General features: G+C 45.4%; 1 protein-coding gene and 1 long non-coding RNA gene across 5 annotated transcripts in view; one reads left to right on the forward strand and one right to left on the reverse strand.

Moving 5' to 3' along the window:
* Nucleotides 1-21,561, reverse strand: part of LOC309643390 — a 2,123,356-nt gene that overhangs the window by 1,601,889 nt on the left and 499,906 nt on the right. The gene's annotated exons all lie outside the window — the stretch shown is intronic.
* LOC309643474 (uncharacterized protein) overlaps nucleotides 2,403-21,561 on the forward strand; it is a gene marked incomplete at both ends in the record, with an annotated part of 44,971 nt that continues 25,812 nt past the window's right edge. Inside the window, 3 exons of the mRNA XM_082426206.1 lie at nucleotides 2,403-2,442; nucleotides 5,330-6,079; nucleotides 7,352-9,260. Coding sequence (XP_082282332.1) covers nucleotides 2,403-2,442; nucleotides 5,330-6,079; nucleotides 7,352-9,260 — 2,699 coding nt within the window. The remainder of the gene's footprint in view (nucleotides 2,443-5,329; nucleotides 6,080-7,351; nucleotides 9,261-21,561) is intronic.

Raw genomic sequence — 21,561 nt, forward strand, 5'->3', positions numbered from 1 at the left:
TGAAGCGGGCTTCATGGGGTATGAGATGGAGGAAAGGAAGGTCTTAGGGAATTAAAGGGTTTACTGCACACATGAGCAGAGTCTCAAAATTAATCATTTGAACGTACAGAGGGGGATCGATCTCCCAAATGACACCGGTTAGGAAGCAACGGTACGCCCTGTAGAATTCCTAGAGACAGCACAAATCAACTGTTTCGATGGAAAATTCGGCGGGACCCTTGATTTCCATGGGAATATAGAGAAAAGAGACACTGATCTGGCTTGCAGGTATTTAGGAAGTTGTTAGCCTGACATCACATACTAGTCTCATGTAAGTAGGCCGTCTGAAGTATGAAGCTTAGGGGAAAAACCTTGAAGAAAACTTAAAAGCTTAAGCCACACCTCTATACTACACCACCTTTCACAGTTTCTTCTCAGATAAGCAGCATCCCCATCAGTGAAGAAACTCACATCCCATAATAGGAACAACAGGCCTAAAAATTAAATGTGTGTCTTTGGAGGTCCCATCTATGCGATATCTTCCTGGTACCAGAAAAGTCCCCAGGAAGATCGATCTTTGCACCCCTGAAAGCTTACCACCAAGGAAAATGACTAGGTCCATAGATTTCCTCCCTCAAACCAGCCTACCTCACACATAAATCACTAGCAACTCAGCCCTTAACTCACATTATCACAGTCACAAGAGTGGTTAGGGAGAAAAGCACTAACCAGGGGAACTAACACAGAGGCAATCCAGGCCAAGCTGGGCTGGTGGCAGATATCTGCTCCTTACGCTCGGGTGCATAATGCGACTCACCACAATGCCTTTTTCACAGACCCTTTTTAAAGTTTCTCCACAAAATCCAACAGCTCAAGTTAGCTCATGACGCTTCAAGGTAAACAATCGTCAAGAGAAAAACATGCAATATGTCTTACAATGTTGGATTCCTTACAAATAGGACAAGGAAATAACCATGTAGACAAAACCAGAGCATTTGAAAACATCTGCGTTCTACAAACATACCAGTGAATGCTATAAATAAGGTAATATGACATAAAACAAAATGAAAACTAGATGTGAGACTGTTCTCTTCAGTGTACAGACTTCATGGCAGTTGCTGCACGATCTAGCTACTTATATCTACAACTCTCTGTTCTGTTAATACAAAATGAGGCCCAAGTGTGTCAACTTGTTTCCCACAGAAACCAAAAAACCTACATGCATCTCTTTTCTCCTGTGCCCTTTCACCTTACCTGCTCCCAGTTCTCCACCAATGTCCTCCTCTTTCTCTAATTATTCTCCTCTTCATTGTGCTTGGCCTTGCACCCAAGCATGCAAGACAGAGAGTCCTAGAGGTCCGAGATTCTAGAGGGGCTGTTTGCAAGGGGGAGGAGATTACGGTAACTGCCACACTGTATATACTTCTGTGCAAAGAAAGAGGGACAGTGTTCAGAATGTCTCTCACATATAAAAAGAGCTGGATGGCAGGATACCTGTGTGGCCCAAGGAACTAGAGCTAGCAAATCATGGGCAAAACAATTGCAACCAAAGGCTGGAAGAGGAAAGGTCTGCAACCAGCTCTGTCTCCTAGCTCTCTGGTATTTGCTGCCAATGGGCAGAGTCTATTTCGTGAAGCATCAAGCACTGAAAAGAAGACTCCTGCTGCTGGAAGTTGACAGGAAGGAACATCCAATGCAAGATCAAGGCTTGTCCTAGAAGCAATGCCCATAATGGAAGAAAAAAAAAAAAAAAAAAGAAAGCGGAAGAGAAATGTTAAGTCGCAAGTCCAACCTGGCCCCCAGCCTAGCCCAGCCCAAGGAAGGTAGGAGTCAAGGAGAAGAAACTAAAAGAGAAGAGCCTTGGACCACAACATTCTCCACAGGGTACACTCAACAAACTTCACCCTGCTCTTTAACCAAGTTACAACTGTAATAGTTCAAACTGCATGGCTCTTTCCTTCCTAAGGATACTAGTTAAATAAGATCTATATAGCTCTAAGTATATGATACATAAAATAGAATACTCTGTAGAATATAAGTAACTGTTAGTTAATTATATTAATGAACGTCTGTAAGAAATGTTGCAATGATTTCCCTAATGGAAGAGCCTGGGGGAGGTAAATCTGTCTTCTAGGATTTCCTCCCCAGAGCTCAGAAATTGAGGGGTTGTTTTAGCTCTCCTACGCTCTCTTCACCCAAGCCCGCCCTCCTGTTGGGGATCGGACCTCCCTATTGGCTAGCTCATACCTTTCAACTGCCTGCTTTGTGACATCACTCTCCTACCAAACCTACTACCACTTGGTAGAGGTCTTGGGGTTTCCGTGGAGCCGTTTGGACCAGTAACCAGTGACCTTTGTACTGGACACGTGCGCCGTTCAGCTGCAGCCACTCAGACATCCTCTAGTGTTGTCTCCTCATCCCTTGTACCTGCAGTTGATGTCTCCTCTTCTCTGACCATGTCAGGTAAGAAAAGAAACTTTGGAAAGTTTTGCGTTCGATTTCTTGTGCCCCTAAATTGAGGAGGAGATTCAAACTAGCGTGGAATAATGAGGGAAAGTATTGAACTACAAGTCTGGAGACCTAATTTCAGTTTTGACTTTGACGTTTACTGTCTGTGTGACTTTGGACAAATCACTGACTGCCTCACAAAGCCTGCTGCTTTCCTTATCTGTTACGTTAGGATACCACATTGGGTTGATCACTCTGATCCCCTTCTTTTCCAATATTGAGCCTTAAAGGGTACCCATGTAGAAAATGAAATCAGAGACTTCTCAAAAGAGTGTTTCAACAGAAACATAGAAAAGCCAGGTGACACAGAAAACTAGCGATATATACCAAGATGTTTCATCTCCAATGGTCTCCCTCCACTAGTATTTCGACTAGTTGAAAAGAGAGAATAGGGAGAGAGGATGGAGAGTACTGGGCTATATAGGGAGGCACAGAGTCAAACGTAAGCAAGTTTAGGATTGTTTTCATTAGCACAGGCCAACAGGAACCAAGAGATGGGAAAAAAATATAAGAATGAAGAGGGAAAGCATAGAGGAGCTCTCAAGAAAGAGGCAGTTTGCCATGGAATGTTGATGGGAGCCAAAGATTTTAAATTAAAGCAGAAACAGCACAGAGGGAAATCTGCTCAGAGCAGGGCAAAACAAAGCTGATGGTAGCAAATCCTTACATTAACAGACTAAGAAGGAAAGTAAGGCCAGAACAGGGGATCACCAGGAAGGGCAGCCTATCAGAAAAGTCATACTCCGTTTTCTTTCTTTTATTGCCTCTCTGAATACAGCTGGCACTTGACAGTTTGGAATAGAAACATTTTAGAAGTATGTTTTAGAAATGATGCTTCCTAGAAACCAGAAACCAAAGTGGTTATCTAGGGGGCTGCTTTTCAGTGTTCTATTCTTTCTAATTTTTAAACTAGGTAGACATTTGACCAATTAAACATTTTAAATGATATCTTCTACATTGAATCAGAAGGACTATTTCCTTTGTGTGATATGTAGCTTCTAAGGCAAGGTTGCTTTTCAATTTTTACAGTTATTTCCTTCCTAACACAGAGAGCACATTGATCAACAGCCATCGTTCGCTTGTAGATCTTAGCTACCGGAGAAGAAAAAGAAAAAGTCAAGCCCCACGTCTCTAATTCCCCATTTAGGGAATTCCCTGGCGGTCCAGCGCTTAGGACTCGGTGCTTTCACGGCCAGGGCCACGCGGCGCGGCAAAAGAAAAAAAGAAAACACAAACATCCACGTTTATCTAAAACAATGTTGTGGAGTCCTTTGGATTTTCTTACATTTGAAAATCTTTTTTAATTGGATTCTAGGGATGATGGTTTTTTGAGGTCTTGGGATGTCATCTTCTTGGATGTGGAAGATGATTCTAAGTTCTAGGATAAATACAAAAACCTTCTTGATACTTTTTAAGCTTCCTTTCTGCTTATTATATGAGTTATATTCATGGACAGATATATTTCTCCTAGGCTTAATACCTGTTACTTGCTGGGTAAAAATATGAATGAGCACAATAATGAAACTCTTTTACACTTACTATTTTGCTGTCTGCTTTGTACCGGTTTTCATTGAAATACTTGTCTATATATGTTGTGGCTACCTATACATTCACATTTGTTGCATTCTGTTGCTTGTTATGCATTTTTTACTGATTTATCGTCTCAGTCTGTATGCATTGGCTAGGAATTCATTCACCTCTATCACCTCCATCGTGTTTTTTGGTTAATAGTATTCACTAAAATAGAGTGGGCAAAATTCACTTTCATAATATTGCATGTATGGTACAGAATGTCATTTGTTAGTAAATTCATTAGGCTTTGATACTTGCCCACATACCCCAGTTTTCATTAATATCTATGGATTTCTTTTTCGTTACGTAACATGTTTTTCATGATTTTTCTTTGTCTTTCTAGAACTTATTGTATCTTCCTCCATATAAATCATACGCAATAGATCAGCTTATTCATCTATTAATTATTACTGCTATTATTATTGGTGGTGGTGTTATAACCACTTTATAGATGAGTAATCTGAAGTAATCAGATAACTTTTCTCTTTCCAAAAGCACTTAAGAAATCCACTTTCGGGTAATCATTTTGAGGTAGGATGAGAAACCAGGCTTGAAGAGGGCAAACATGACTCTTTCAGTTCACCAGTTGGACTGAGCTATACGTCAACTCTAGGTAATAGCGTGGGAACTGCACAAGCAAAGGGAGACACTGAAGATGACAATGGTAATGGCCGTACTGTTTTCTAATGGACAAAAAAAATGCTTATATTATAAGTTCTATTTCTCCTGCTTTCTGGCACTATCATGCTCAGAGTGGAGTCCTGGCAAGGAAGTCAGGATACTTAGGTTCTGAAACCTGGTAATGACACTAACATAATGAGAGAACCTGAACAAGTCAACCCGACCTCTCTGAGCCTCAGTTTCCTTACTCGTGAAATGAGACTGAAAAAAGAGAAAGTTCTCTAAGGGCCTCCTAGTTCTAAAATGCTTCCAGTCTAGGAAACAGCATAGAAGTCAATACGAGTGCAGGCTGAAGGGAAAGACAGGGCAGGGAGAAGGTTGCTTCCAGCCTAGAGAACAATGTCTGAACCATACCACTTGGCTCTTCTGCCCATCTGTGCCCAAGATGGGAGCACAGGCAGTTAATACAGAAGAGTGGAAAACTGCTCAGTCCTTACAGCCATCATTAACTGTCTGATTTTGGGTTTCTCAGGAAGGGTCGATAGTAGAGGTGTCCTGAGAGCAAGAACCTTAAGATAATGCTGTTCCTCAAACGTAGTGAGAATTTCTCAACCTCCCTGAGTTTTTCATGACCCTCTTGTTCTTACAGAAAATTTCCAAAATCCATCTCTACTTGGAACTCTAAATTCTCTGCAGCATTCTCTTCCTGTGGTGAGCAATGCAACTTCCCTAACACGAAGTGTCTGCAACTTCTCCAGAGTCTCTGCCCCTGCCGTCAGTTCGGCATCGGCTACCGGTACCTCTTTCCAGACACTCATGGGTAGTGCCTACCTTTACCAACATTCCAGCACGACTATGTTATCTGGAGTTACTGACCACAGCCAGATCTCCACTTCAGCTCCTTCCTATCCAGGTGTTCTTGAGTGGGACATCACAGGAAGCACTGAAAAGAATTCCTCTTCACTCGGAGACTTTACTCTGGCACTCACTGACCGGCACCCAGCTGCTTCCTCCATGTTTATGGCAGCCCAGTATGATAAAACTTCAGACGCCAATAACATGGTCCCTCTATATCCATCACTTTCTGCCAGGCTTGCTCAGGGAGCACCATCTCAGATTCCAAATCAGGGGCATAGCCGCCTGTCACTTCCCTACCAGGAAGGAAGCCAGGTATATTACTATAACCAAGGCACACTGGGGTCTTCACTGTATGGAGAACTTGGCTCCTGCCCGCAATCCTATGGCTCCGCGTCATACACAGGAAGTAGGGCCTCTGCGCAACCAGAAATGGGAATGGGACTGAAGGAGATTCAGCCCACAAATATCCGACCACCAGCTTCCACCTCTGCAATCTGCCACCCTGTGTCTGCTCAACGCATCACAGAAACAAGTTTTCAAGGTGAGTATACAAACGGCAGAGAAAGTTGAAGAATGAGGTCGGCATTCACAAATGGGGTCAAATCGACAGCTGGGAAGGGGTGTAGAGACAGGTAGAATTTAGATCCTGAGCCTTTAGTAACCACTACCTTCGCTCAGTGCCCTCTGTTTTTAGACTCTATATAAGAACACCTAGGGCTTCCCTGGTGGCGCCGTGGTTAAGAATCCGCCTGCCAATGCAATGCGGGGGACACGGGTTCGAGCCCTGGTCTGGGAAGATCCCACATGCCGTGGAGCAACTAAGCCCATGTGCCACAACGACTGAGCCTGCATTCTAGAGCCCGTGAGCCGCAACTACCGAAGCCCACGCGCCTAGAGCGCATGCTCCGCAACAAGAGAAGCCCGCACACCGCAACCAAGAGTAGACCCCGCTAGCCGCAACTAGAGAAAGCCCGTGCACAGCAATGAAGACCCTGTGCAGCCAAAAAAATAAATACGTAGAATAAATAAGTTCAAACAATCAATCAATAAATAAACGTAAATTAAAAAAAACAAAAAAACAAAAAGAACACCTAATGCAGGTGGGAAGGTGGCAGGGACACTGTAAAGGTCATCTATGCTACATGTACAAGAACCCCGAGAGCACACCAATAGGTACCACATTTTTCACTGCTGTAGCCGAGCATTCCCCCTGTACTACCACACTGTAGCACTCCCTTCCCTCGTCTACTGCTACAGTCTCTTTGGAAGGTGTCTCAGAACTCTTGTTATGAGAGTGCCAGTTGAAGTGTCCTCACTTCCGTCATTTATACCAGGATTTAAGACCTTGTGGTCCGAGATCCTGTCCAGAGAGCAAGCAGGCTAAGACTCTGTCTTTGTTTCTGTATTTCATCAGAAAGGGCTCTACCCCCTCTCCTAGTTCATGGTGTGAAGTGTTCTTAGCCTCTCGGGAAAGTGGGGAGAATTGAAAGGACTCTATATGAGAATGCTAGGCTTTGTAAAACATTTCAGTTGTTTAAAAAGAAGACTCATTTTGTATTGGACTTACAACAGTCCTATGAGATACAAAGAGAGCCAAGGATCAGTGACATGAAATGATCACCAGTTAAGCATTACAACAGTCACCGCTTACCTCGTAGCACAGGGCACTGTCCATGATCCTTAAGAAGAGTTAGTAGAAATGCCTTGCCCATCTTGCCCCTGAACCCCTTGAAAGGTACACGACTGCTGTGTTGGTGTTTAGGGGGAGCATCTCATTTACCAGGGACTGACTTCTCCCTTGATCCCTTTGTAGTGATGGAGCCTTCCCTGGTGATGAAAAATTCCCTGGGATTGCAACCTCCAAGCCAGACGTTTTGTGTGACACAAACTCAAGAACTCCCCAAGTCCTGCAGTAGCAGAAACAGTCACATACTTGAGAGTAACCCACCATCTGAACTTGGGGACATTTCAGTGACAGCTCCAGTCCAGAGTGCCAGGCGTCTCCTGGCCCTGCCTCCAGCTCCAAGCCAGGGACAAACAGAGAGTAAGAACGTGGAGGATATCAAAACCAAGCTGTCAAAGCCTCTGGAGGCCTACCAGATCCCAATAGAAAACCAAGATCCTCCACTACTCCCTTTAGGAATCCCTGATATTCCCCAGCCGCTGGCCTGCACCGATCCCCTCAGCCAAGAGGAGCAGCCTGGTTCTGAAAATGCTGATCTGGGAGAGAACAGCCTGAGTCGTCAGGACCTAGGGACACTTGAAAATGGGACTGAACCTAGCAGTGGTCTTGCAGACATTACTACACTGGCGGAGGATATTCACCTTCCCCAGCTCTTTAATTCTTGGAAAGATCTTGATCGATCCCAAGGTCCCAACGTGATCAAAGCTGAAGACACCAGAGCCATTAAGGTGAATCAGGTGCAGGAAAAGCCAAGTGTCGTAAAGGTTCCCTCTGATCAACCCAGGAAGAACAAACAGAAAGCCTCTGAGCCTATCGGTGGTGCTCCCAAGGCCAAAATCCAGCCAAAGGATCCAGAGTGCCTGTTAGGGGGAGAAGCGGTTATATGCACTGCTGCAGTCAGTGACAGGGCTCCTGCGAACACGGCCAAGCACTCTCAAGGCAAACCTCAGAAAGCTGCATCCGGAAAGATCAGCAAAACTGAGAGCCATGGGCAGGAAAAGACCAAAAGGACCAGAGGAAGAAACAAGGCTGAAGAGAACAAGCAGTCAGGGAACAAAGTCAAGGCAGAAGACAAGCCAGCAATCCCCAACACGAAGCGAAAGGAACACCAAACTGAGCTTCGCCAAGAGAGCTTTCAAAAGCCTCGAACCTCCCTTGGCGTGCGCATGCTGGAGTCTGTGAAGGTTCTTCATGCGCTGGGGAAGAAGAATGAGACGAAAACTGGGCTCTCTTCCTGTCGGCTCTTGGGAAATTCAAGCAACCCCAAAGACCCCCAGCCACCCCCAGCGATCCAGCCACGGCGGCATACCCCACGTGAGGGTAAGAGGCCTGAGAAAACGCAAGTCCAAGCCCAGAAACCAGACAGCAGTGCTGAAACAGAGTGTCCATCTCCATCCCAGTGTGAGCGGCCTCCTCCTGGGAAGGTCAAGTTGATACCTCTGCCTTTTTCTGCCTGGGACAAGCCTCAAGCTCGACCCGCTCCTCGGAGGCCACAGTCTCTGGCCTCACATCGGCCTGCTGTGGCTTACCGTGCCCAGCCTGGTTCTACTGACTCAGCTCAACCTGCTGCAGTCAATTCATCCCAGCCAGCTCCTGCCTCTTTGCCAGGTCCCGCCAAACCAGCTCAGCCAACTGTGGCCAACCCAACCCAACCGGCTTGGACCAACCATACCCAGCCTCGTGTCCCTCAGCCTGCTGCTCCTAGGCCTGCACCCTACAAAACTTCATCTGGCGCTTCTCTCCAGCGCGAGCCTGTTCCCCCTGCTGTGACTAAGCGCCAGTCCCCACCCAAGCTCCAAACCCAACTTCTACTCCAAGACTTCAGCAAGCAACGAGTTCCATGGAGGGAACCCAACGTGCCTGAGCCAGTCATGTCAAAGCCCATCGAACAAGAGCAGAGGCCAGAGCGAGAGGCCATGAAGAGGCGGGCTCAACAACAACGGGAGAATGCTGCCAGATACACCTCTTCGGGGAAGCTGCAATTTTTCACCCAGAGGGACAAAGAAATGGAAATTGCTGACTACTACGGATACGTCAGGTGACAGCTGCTAGGATTCTTGCTGCCACCTTGGCTACCAGCGGTTCTTCCATACATAGGTAAGATAGGTATAGAACCGAATAAGTAAATGGAATAGAATTAATAGATGAGTAATAAACCTTTCGAATTTTGAGATGCTGCTAACTGGGGCGTGAGAAAGGAAGGCCTGAAAGTTGGATGGGAGAATGAAGGAAAGGGGTAAAAACTGAGGAAAGAGGAAGGAACTTGGCCCAGGGCTAGGAAGGCCAAAAGAGACGTATGGATTTAGGAAAGGAAGCAGGAGTGAGGATGAAATGGCAGAAGTAAAAAGCAGGGTCAGGGGTCTGGGTTGAAAGAACACAATTGGAGTAGAGTTGAAGGTGACAGGAGATGAGTCTAGGTTTACTAGGAGAAATAGAAACAAAGTCTCTCGGGGAGGTTGGCCTTAAGTCTCACAACCACCAGATAGGTATTTCAGAAAACAAGAGGTTCACGACACATCTCTGAAAGGTTTGAGTTGCCTTATTCAGGTGTGATTATAGTGGGGGAATAGGCAAATCTACCAGAGAAGTGGCTAGGGCTCAGAGTCCTCCTAGGGGCAGCTGACGACAGGGGCAGAGCCAAGGGAACTGCTGCATCAGGAGGCCCACGAACAAATCAGGGGCATAGCCGCCTGTCACTTCCCTACCAGGAAGGAAGCCAGGTATATTACTATAACCAAGGCACACTGGGGTCTTCACTGTATGGAGAACTTGGCTCCTGCCCGCAATCCTATGGCTCCGCGTCATACACAGGAAGTAGGGCCTCTGCGCAACCAGAAATGGGAATGGGACTGAAGGAGATTCAGCCCGCAAATATCCGACCACCAGCTTCCACCTCTGCAATCTGCCACCCTGTGTCTGCTCAACGCATCACAGAAACAAGTTTTCAAGGTGAGTATACAAACGGCAGAGCAAGTTGAAGAATGAGGTCGGCATTCACAAACGGGGTCAAATCGACAGCTGGGAAGGGGTGTAGAGACAGGTAGAATTTAGATCCTGAGCCTTTAATAACCACTACCTTCTCTCAGTGCTCTCTGTTTTTAGACTCTATGTAAGAACAGCTAGGGCTTCCCTGGTGGCGCCTGCCAATGCAGGGGACACGGCTTCGAGCCCCGGTCTGCGAAGATCCCACATGCCGTGCTGCAACTAAGCGCATGTGCCACAACGACTGAGCCTGCATTCCAGAGCCCGTGAGCCGCAACTACCGAAGCCCACGCGCCTACAGCCCATGCTCCGCAACAAGAGAGGCCACCGCGATGAGAAGCCCGCACACCGCAACCAAGAGTAGACCCCGCTAGCCGCAACTAGAGAAAGCCCGTGCACAGCAATGAGGACCCAGTGCAGCCAAAAAAATAAATACGTAGAATAAATAAGTTCAATCAATCAATCAATCAATAAACGTAAATTAAAAACAAACAAACAAACAAAAAAACAGAACACCTAATGCAGGTGGGAAGGTGGGAGGGACACTGTAAAGGTCATCTATGCTACATGTACAAGAACCCCGAGAGCACACCAATAGGTACCACATTTTTCACTGCTGTAGCCGAGCATTCCCCCTGTACTACCACACTGTAGCACTCCCTTCCCTCGTCTACTGCTACAGTCTCTTTGGAAGGTGTTTCAGCACTCTTGTTATGAGAGTGCCAGTTGAAGTGTCCTCACTTCCGTCATTTATACCAGGATTTAAGACCTTGTGGTCCGAGATCCTGTCCAGAGAGCAAGCAGGCTAAGACTCTGTCTTTGTTTCTATATTTCATCAGAAAGGGCTCTACCCCCTCTCCTAGTTCATGGTGTGAAGTGTTCTTAGCCTCTCGGGAAAGTGGGGAGAATTCAAAGGACTCTCTATGAGAATGCTAGGCTTTGTAAAACATTTCAGTTTTTTAAAAAGAAGACTCATTTTGTATTGGACTTAACAACAGTCCTATGAGATACAAAGAGAGCCAAGGATCAGTGACATGAAATGATCACCAGTAAGAATTACAACAGTCACCGCTTACCTCGTAGCATAGGGCACACTGTCCATGATCCTTAAGAAGAGTTAGTAGAAATGCCTTGCCCATCTTGCCCCTGAACCCCTTGAAAGGTACACGACTGCTGTGTTGGTGTTTAGGGGGAGCATCTCACTTACCCGGGACTGACTTCAACCTTGATTCCTCGGTAGTGATGGAGACTTCCCCGCTGATGAAAAATTCCCTGGGATTGCAACCTCCAAGCCAGACCGCTTTCCTATGGAATGACAGAGAACTTCAGAGAACTTGTCGAGATGAAACACCAGTCAGTCTGCGGGAGAAAGGGAAGAAGAGAACGATGGAAATCGTTTCTGGGAAACTATTTTTACATTATGTTTTGTTTGTTCCTGGTAAATAAACTGAAATCTTCTTTACATTCAAACAAAATCTAAACCACTAAATTCAACAACACCGGAGTATAACTTTTGAAAAAAATTTCTTTGGCTGCGCAGCATGTGGGATCTTAGCTCCCCAACCAGGGATTGAACCCACGCCTGCTGCATTGGAAGCGCAGAGTCTTCACCACTGGACCACCAGGGAAGTCCCAGGAATAGAACTTTTAAAGGAGAAGGTATAAACCCCTGGGTTATATGAACTGGAGATTTTTAGTAAGAAGTCAATAGATCTTTTGTTAGGCACATTTTATGTTAGGCTGTCTCCCTGCACAGGACGCAGGCGCCTTGAAAATGGAAATCACATCCCTCTATAGTACGTCCCTCTTCTTTCTGCTTTGCAGTTTGCTGCTCCACTTGTTCAACCCCACCTAGTAATAACCTATACTTCCCTTGTTCCTGTTTTCCCATCTGGAAAACAGACAAAAGGCAACCAAACAACGCAAAGGTCTCAACAAATAAGGGATACCCAAAACCAGAGATGGCCAGAACTTCTGTATCCCTCATGAAACCTAGCCCGGTGTTCAATACTTAGGTATCATTAATACATGCGTGTTGACTGAAACAGTTGAAACGCAATTCTTCCACTTCCCAGTTTAGTTTTAGTCCTCATACAAAACCTGATCATCAAATTCCTTAATGCTAGGAATCACAGTGAAAAATAATTTCTCAACTGACTTCTGTCAGATGAGTGAGAACTAAGGTTAATTCAGTGTATCTGAAGCATAGAAAGTGAGGGCAAACGTGGCACAAGATGGGGCTAGAGAAGCAGAGAGGATTCTAGAGCACGCAGAGTCTTAAAGGCCACCAGTGTGTTTTCTATTCTCAAAACAATGTTTGTGAGCGATGTTTATGAGCAATGTTCCAACTTGCTTTGAAGCTTTCTTGTGTGAAGAATGGATTGGAGGGAAACAAGATATATGGACACTAGTTAGGACCTAATCGCAACAGACAGGCAAGTTCAGTATTAGGATGTTGAGGGAGAGCTGACAGATTCCAAAGAAATTCAGGAGATAAACTGAAGCGGGCTTCATGGGGTATGAGATGGAGGAAAGGAAGGTCTTAGGGAATTAAAGGGTTTACTGCACACATGAGCAGAGTCTCAAAATTAATCATTTGAACGTACAGAGGTGGATCTCCCAAATGACACCGGTTAGGAAGCAACGGTACGCCCTGTAGAATTCCTAGAGACAGCACAAATCAACTGTTTCGATGGAAAATTCGGCGGGACCCTTGATTTCCATGGGAATATAGAGAAAAGAGACACTGATCTGGCTTGCAGGTATTTAGGAAGTTGTTAGCCTGACATCACATACTAGTCTCATGTAAGTAGGCCGTCTGAAGTATGAAGCTTAGGGGAAAAACCTTGAAGAAAACTTAAAAGCTTAAGCCACACCTCTATACTACACCACCTTTCACAGTTTCTTCTCAGATAAGCAGCATCCCCATCAGTGAAGAAACTCACATCCCATAATAGGAACAACAGGCCTAAAAATTAAATGTGTGTCTTTGGAGGTCCCATCTATGCGATATCTTCCTGGTACCAGAAAAGTCCCCAGGAAGATCGATCTTTGCACCCCTGAAAGCTTACCACCAAGGAAAATGACTAGGTCCATAGATTTCCTCCCTCAAACCAGCCTACCTCACACATAAATCACTAGCAACTCAGCCCTTAACTCACATTATCACAGTCACAAGAGTGGTTAGGGAGAAAAGCACTAACCAGGGGAACTAACACAGAGGCAATCCAGGCCAAGCTGGGCTGGTGGCAGATATCTGCTCCTTACGCTCGGGTGCATAATGCGACTCACCACAATGCCTTTTTCACAGACCCTTTTTAAAGTTTCTCCACAAAATCCAACAGCTCAAGTTAGCTCATGACGCTTCAAGGTAAACAATCGTCAAGAGAAAAACATGCAATATGTCTTACAATGTTGGATTCCTTACAAATAGGACAAGGAAATAACCATGTAGACAAAACCAGAGCATTTGAAAACATCTGCGTTCTACAAACATACCAGTGAATGCTATAAATAAGGTAATATGACATAAAACAAAATGAAAACTAGATGTGAGACTGTTCTCTTCAGTGTACAGACTTCATGGCAGTTGCTGCACGATCTAGCTACTTATATCTACAACTCTCTGTTCTGTTAATACAAAATGAGGCCCAAGTGTGTCAACTTGTTTCCCACAGAAACCAAAAAACCTACATGCATCTCTTTTCTCCGGTGCCCTTTCACCTTACCTGCTCCCAGTTCTCCACCAATGTCCTCCTCTTTCTCTAATTATTCTCCTCTTCATTGTGCTTGGCCTTGCACCCAAGCATGCAAGACAGAGAGTCCTAGAGGTCCGAGATTCTAGAGGGGCTGTTTGCAAGGGGGAGGAGATTACGGTAACTGCCACACTGTATATACTTCTGTGCAAAGAAAGAGGGACAGTGTTCAGAATGTCTCTCACATATAAAAAGAGCTGGATGGCAGGATACCTGTGTGGCCCAAGGAACTAGAGCTAGCAAATCATGGGCAAAACAACTGCAACCAAAGGCTGGAAGAGGAAAGGTCTGCAACCAGCTCTGTCTCCTAGCTCTCTGGTATTTGCTGCCAATGGGCAGAGTCTATTTCGTGAAGCATCAAGCACTGAAAAGAAGACTCCTGCTGCTGGAAGTTGACAGAAAGGAACATCCAATGCAAGATCAAGGCTTGTCCTAGAAGCAATGCCCATAATGGAAGAAAAAAAAAAAAAAAAAAGAAAGCGGAAGAGAAATGTTAAGTCGCAAGTCCAACCTGGCCCCCAGCCTAGCCCAGCCCAAGGAAGGTAGGAGTCAAGGAGAAGAAACTAAAAGAGAAGAGCCTTGGACCACAACATTCTCCACAGGGTACACTCAACAAACTTCACCCTGCTCTTTAACCAAGTTACAACTGTAATAGTTCAAACTGCATGGCTCTTTCCTTCCTAAGGATACTAGTTAAATAAGATCTATATAGCTCTAAGTATATGATACATAAAATAGAATACTCTGTAGAATATAAGTAACTGTTAGTTAATTATATTAATGAACGTCTGTAAGAAATGTTGCAATGATTTCCCTAATGGAAGAGCCTGGGGGAGGTAAATCTGTCTTCTAGGATTTCCTCCCCAGAGCTCAGAAATTGAGGGGTTGTTTTAGCTCTCCTACGCTCTCTTCACCCAAGCCCGCCCTCCTGTTGGGGATCGGACCTCCCTATTGGCTAGCTCATACCTTTCAACTGCCTGCTTTGTGACATCACTCTCCTACCAAACCTACTACCACTTGGTAGAGGTCTTGGGGTTTCCGTGGAGCCGTTTGGACCAGTAACCAGTGACCTTTGTACTGGACACGTGCGCCGTTCAGCTGCAGCCACTCAGACATCCTCTAGTGTTGTCTCCTCATCCCTTGTACCTGCAGTTGATGTCTCCTCTTCTCTGACCATGTCAGGTAAGAAAAGAAACTTTGGAAAGTTTTGCGTTCGATTTCTTGTGCCCCTAAATTGAGGAGGAGATTCAAAATAGCGTGGAATAATGAGGGAAAGTATTGAACTACAAGTCTGGAGACCTAATTTCAGTTTTGACTTTGACGTTTACTGTCTGTGTGACTTTGGACAAATCACTGACTGCCTCACAAAGCCTGCTGCTTTCCTTATCTGTTACGTTAGGATACCACATTGGGTTGATCACTCTGATCCCCTTCTTTTCCAATATTGAGCCTTAAAGGGTACCCATGTAGAAAATGAAATCAGAGACTTCTCAAAAGAGTGTTTCAACAGAAACATAGAAAAGCCAGGTGACACAGAAAACTAGCGATATATACCAAGATGTTTCATCTCCAATGGTCTCCCTCCACTAGTATTTCGACTAGTTGAAAAGAGAGAATAGGGAGAGAGGATGGAGAGTACTGGGCTATATAGGGAGGCACAGAGTCAAACGTAAGCAAGTTTAGGATTGTTTTCATTAGCACAGGCCAACAGGAACCAAGAGATGGGAAAAAAATATAAGAATGAAGAGGGAAAGCATAGAGGAGCTCTCAAGAAAGAGGCAGTTTGCCATGGAATGTTGATGGGAGCCAAAGATTTTAAATTAAAGCAGAAACAGCACAGAGGGAAATCTGCTCAGAGCAGGGCAAAACAAAGCTGATGGTAGCAAATCCTTACATTAACAGACTAAGAAGGAAAGTAAGGCCAGAACAGGGGATCACCAGGAAGGGCAGCCTATCAGAAAAGTCATACTCCGTTTTCTTTCTTTTATTGCCTCTCTGAATACAGCTGGCACTTGACAGTTTGGAATAGAAACATTTTAGAAGTATGTTTTAGAAATGATGCTTCCTAGAAACCAGAAACCAAAGTGGTTATCTAGGGGGCTGCTTTTCAGTGTTCTATTCTTTCTAATTTTTAAACTAGGTAGACATTTGACCAATTAAACATTTTAAATGATATCTTCTACATTGAATCAGAAGGACTATTTCCTTTGTGTGATATGTAGCTTCTAAGGCAAGGTTGCTTTTCAATTTTTACAGTTATTTCCTTCCTAACACAGAGAGCACATTGATCAACAGCCATCGTTCGCTTGTAGATCTTAGCTACCGGAGAAGAAAAAGAAAAAGTCAAGCCCCACATCTCTAATTCCCCATTTAGGGAATTCCCTGGCGGTCCAGCGCTTAGGACTCGGTGCTTTCACGGCCAGGGCCACGCGGCGCGGCAAAAGAAAAAAAGAAAACACAAACATCCACGTTTATCTAAAACAATGTTGTGGAGTCCTTTGGATTTTCTTACATTTGAAAATCTTTTTTAATTGGATTCTAGGGATGATGGTTTTTTGAGGTCTTGGGATGTCATCTTCTTGGATGTGGAAGATGATTCTAAGTTCTAGGATAAATACAAAAACCTTCTTGATACTTTTTAAGCTTCCTTTCTGCTTATTATATGAGTTATATTCATGGACAGATATATTTCTCCTAGGCTTAATACCTGTTACTTGCTGGGTAAAAATATGAATGAGCACAATAATGAAACTCTTTTACACTTACTATTTTGCTGTCTGCTTTGTACCGGTTTTCATTGAAATACTTGTCTATATATGTTGTGGCTACCTATACATTCACATTTGTTGCATTCTGTTGCTTGTTATGCATTTTTTACTGATTTATCGTCTCAGTCTGTATGCATTGGCTAGGAATTCATTCACCTCTATCACCTCCATCGTGTTTTTTGGTTAATAGTATTCACTAAAATAGAGTGGGCAAAATTCACTTTCATAATATTGCATGTATGGTACAGAATGTCATTTGTTAGTAAATTCATTAGGCTTTGATACTTGCCCACATACCCCAGTTTTCATTAATATCTATGGATTTCTTTTTCGTTACGTAACATGTTTTTCATGATTTTTCTTTGTCTTTCTAGAACTTATTGTATCTTCCTCCATATAAATCATACGCAATAGATCAGCTTATTCATCTATTAATTATTACTGCTATTATTATTGGTGGTGGTGTTATAACCACTTTATAGATGAGTAATCTGAAGTAATCAGATAACTTTTCTCTTTCCAAAAGCACTTAAGAAATCCACTTTCGGGTAATCATTTTGAGGTAGGATGAGAAACCAGGCTTGAAGAGGGCAAACATGACTCTTTCAGTTCACCAGTTGGACTGAGCTATACGTCAACTCTAGGTAATAGCGTGGGAACTGCACAAGCAAAGGGAGACACTGAAGATGACAATGGTAATGGCCGTACTGTTTTCTAATGGACAAAAAAAATGCTTATATTATAAGTTCTATTTCTCCTGCTTTCTGGCACTATCATGCTCAGAGTGGAGTCCTGGCAAGGAAGTCAGGATACTTAGGTTCTGAAACCTGGTAATGACACTAACATAATGAGAGAACCTGAACAAGTCAACCCGACCTCTCTGAGCCTCAGTTTCCTTACTCGTGAAATGAGACTGAAAAAAGAGAAAGTTCTCTAAGGGCCTCCTAGTTCTAAAATGCTTCCAGTCTAGGAAACAGCATAGAAGTCAATACGAGTGCAGGCTGAAGGGAAAGACAGGGCAGGGAGAAGGTTGCTTCCAGCCTAGAGAACAATGTCTGAACCATACCACTTGGCTCTTCTGCCCATCTGTGCCCAAGATGGGAGCACAGGCAGTTAATACAGAAGAGTGGAAAACTGCTCAGTCCTTACAGCCATCATTAACTGTCTGATTTTGGGTTTCTCAGGAAGGGTCGATGGTAGAGGTGTCCTGAGAGCAAGAACCTTAAGATAATGCTGTTCCTCAAACGTAGTGAGAATTTCTCAACCTCCCTGAGTTTTTCATGACCCTCTTGTTCTTACAGAAAATTTCCAAAATCCATCTCTACTTGGAACTCTAAATTCTCTGCAGCATTCTCTTCCTGTGGTGAGCAATGCAACTTCCCTAACACGAAGTGTCTGCAACTTCTCCAGAGTCTCTGCCCCTGCCGTCAGTTCGGCATCGGCTACCGGTACCTCTTTCCAGACACTCATGGGTAGTGCCTACCTTTACCAACATTCCAGCACGACTATGTTATCTGGAGTTACTGACCACAGCCAGATCTCCACTTCAGCTCCTTCCTATCCAGGTGTTCTTGAGTGGGACATCACAGGAAGCACTGAAAAGAATTCCTCTTCACTCGGAGACTTTACTCTGGCACTCACTGACCGGCACCCAGCTGCTTCCTCCATGTTTATGGCAGCCCAGTATGATAAAACTTCAGACGCCAATAACATGGTCCCTCTATATCCATCACTTTCTGCCAGGCTTGCTCAGGGAGCACCATCTCAGATTCCAAATCAGGGGCATAGCCGCCTGTCACTTCCCTACCAGGAAGGAAGCCAGGTATATTACTATAACCAAGGCACACTGGGGTCTTCACTGTATGGAGAACTTGGCTCCTGCCCGCAATCCTATGGCTCCGCGTCATACACAGGAAGTAGGGCCTCTGCGCAACCAGAAATGGGAATGGGACTGAAGGAGATTCAGCCCACAAATATCCGACCACCAGCTTCCACCTCTGCAATCTGCCACCCTGTGTCTGCTCAACGCATCACAGAAACAAGTTTTCAAGGTGAGTATACAAACGGCAGAGAAAGTTGAAGAATGAGGTCGGCATTCACAAATGGGGTCAAATCGACAGCTGGGAAGGGGTGTAGAGACAGGTAGAATTTAGATCCTGAGCCTTTAGTAACCACTACCTTCGCTCAGTGCCCTCTGTTTTTAGACTCTATGTAAGAACACCTAGGGCTTCCCTGGTGGCGCCGTGGTTAAGAATCCGCCTGCCAATGCAATGCGGGGGACACGGGTTCGAGCCCTGGTCTGGGAAGATCCCACATGCCGTGGAGCAACTAAGCCCATGTGCCACAACGACTGAGCCTGCATTCTAGAGCCCGTGAGCCGCAACTACCGAAGCCCACGCGCCTAGAGCGCATGCTCCGCAACAAGAGAAGCCCGCACACCGCAACCAAGAGTAGACCCCGCTAGCCGCAACTAGAGAAAGCCCGTGCACAGCAATGAAGACCCTGTGCAGCCAAAAAAATAAATACGTAGAATAAATAAGTTCAAACATCAATCAATAAATAAACGTAAATTAAAAAAAAACAAAAAAACAAAAAAACAAAAAGAACACCTAATGCAGGTGGGAAGGTGGCAGGGACACTGTAAAGGTCATCTATGCTACATGTACAAGAACCCCGAGAGCACACCAATAGGTACCACATTTTTCACTGCTGTAGCCGAGCATTCCCCCTGTACTACCACACTGTAGCACTCCCTTCCCTCGTCTACTGCTACAGTCTCTTTGGAAGGTGTCTCAGAACTCTTGTTATGAGAGTGCCAGTTGAAGTGTCCTCACTTCCGTCATTTATACCAGGATTTAAGACCTTGTGGTCCGAGATCCTGTCCAGAGAGCAAGCAGGCTAAGACTCTGTCTTTGTTTCTGTATTTCATCAGAAAGGGCTCTACCCCCTCTCCTAGTTCATGGTGTGAAGTGTTCTTAGCCTCTCGGGAAAGTGGGGAGAATTGAAAGGACTCTATATGAGAATGCTAGGCTTTGTAAAACATTTCAGTTGTTTAAAAAGAAGACTCATTTTGTATTGGACTTACAACAGTCCTATGAGATACAAAGAGAGCCAAGGATCAGTGACATGAAATGATCACCAGTTAAGCATTACAACAGTCACCGCTTACCTCGTAGCACAGGGCACTGTCCATGATCCTTAAGAAGAGTTAGTAGAAATGCCTTGCCCATCTTGCCCCTGAACCCCTTGAAAGGTACACGACTGCTGTGTTGGTGTTTAGGGGGAGCATCTCATTTACCAGGGACTGACTTCTCCCTTGATCCCTTTGTAGTGATGGAGACTTCCCTGGTGATGAAAAATTCCCTGGGATTGCAACCTCCAAGCCAGACGTTTTGTGTGACACAAACTCAAGAACTCCCCAAGTCCTGCAGTAGCAGAAACAGTCACATACTTGAGAGTAACCCACCATCTGAACTTGGGGACATTTCAGTGACAGCTCCAGTCCAGAGTGCCAGGCGTCTCCTGGCCCTGCCTCCAGCTCCAAGCCAGGGACAAACAGAGAGTAAGAACGTGGAGGATATCAAAACCAAGCTGTCAAAGCCTCTGGAGGCCTACCAGATCCCAATAGAAAACCAAGATCCTCCACTACTCCCTTTAGGAATCCCTGATATTCCCCAGCCGCTGGCCTGCACCGATCCCCTCAGCCAAGAGGAGCAGCCTGGTTCTGAAAATGCTGATCTGGGAGAGAACAGCCTGAGTCGTCAGGACCTAGGGACACTTGAAAATGGGACTGAACCTAGCAGTGGTCTTGCAGACATTACTACACTGGCGGAGGATATTCACCTTCCCCAGCTCTTTAATTCTTGGAAAGATCTTGATCGATCCCAAGGTCCCAACGTGATCAAAGCTGAAGACACCAGAGCCATTAAGGTGAATCAGGTGCAGGAAAAGCCAAGTGTCGTAAAGGTTCCCTCTGATCAACCCAGGAAGAACAAACAGAAAGCCTCTGAGCCTATCGGTGGTGCTCCCAAGGCCAAAATCCAGCCAAAGGATCCAGAGTGCCTGTTAGGGGGAGAAGCGGTTATATGCACTGCTGCAGTCAGTGACAGGGCTCCTGCGAACACGGCCAAGCACTCTCAAGGCAAACCTCAGAAAGCTGCATCCGGAAAGATCAGCAAAACTGAGAGCCATGGGCAGGAAAAGACCAAAAGGACCAGAGGAAGAAACAAGGCTGAAGAGAACAAGCAGTCAGGGAACAAAGTCAAGGCAGAAGACAAGCCAGCAATCCCCAACACGAAGCGAAAGGAACACCAAACTGAGCTTCGCCAAGAGAGCTTTCAAAAGCCTCGAACCTCCCTTGGCGTGCGCATGCTGGAGTCTGTGAAGGTTCTTCATGCGCTGGGGAAGAAGAATGAGACGAAAACTGGGCTCTCTTCCTGTCGGCTCTTGGGAAATTCAAGCAACCCCAAAGACCCCCAGCCACCCCCAGCGATCCAGCCACGGCGGCATACCCCACGTGAGGGTAAGAGGCCTGAGAAAACGCAAGTCCAAGCCCAGAAACCAGACAGCAGTGCTGAAACAGAGTGTCCATCTCCATCCCAGTGTGAGCGGCCTCCTCCTGGGAAGGTCAAGTTGATACCTCTGCCTTTTTCTGCCTGGGACAAGCCTCAAGCTCGACCCGCTCCTCGGAGGCCACAGTCTCTGGCCTCACATCGGCCTGCTGTGGCTTACCGTGCCCAGCCTGGTTCTACTGACTCAGCTCAACCTGCTGCAGTCAATTCATCCCAGCCAGCTCCTGCCTCTTTGCCAGGTCCCGCCAAACCAGCTCAGCCAA

Source organism: Balaenoptera physalus (genome assembly GCF_965194825.1).
Source record: "Balaenoptera physalus genome assembly, chromosome: 15".
NCBI lineage: Eukaryota > Metazoa > Chordata > Mammalia > Artiodactyla > Balaenopteridae > Balaenoptera > Balaenoptera physalus.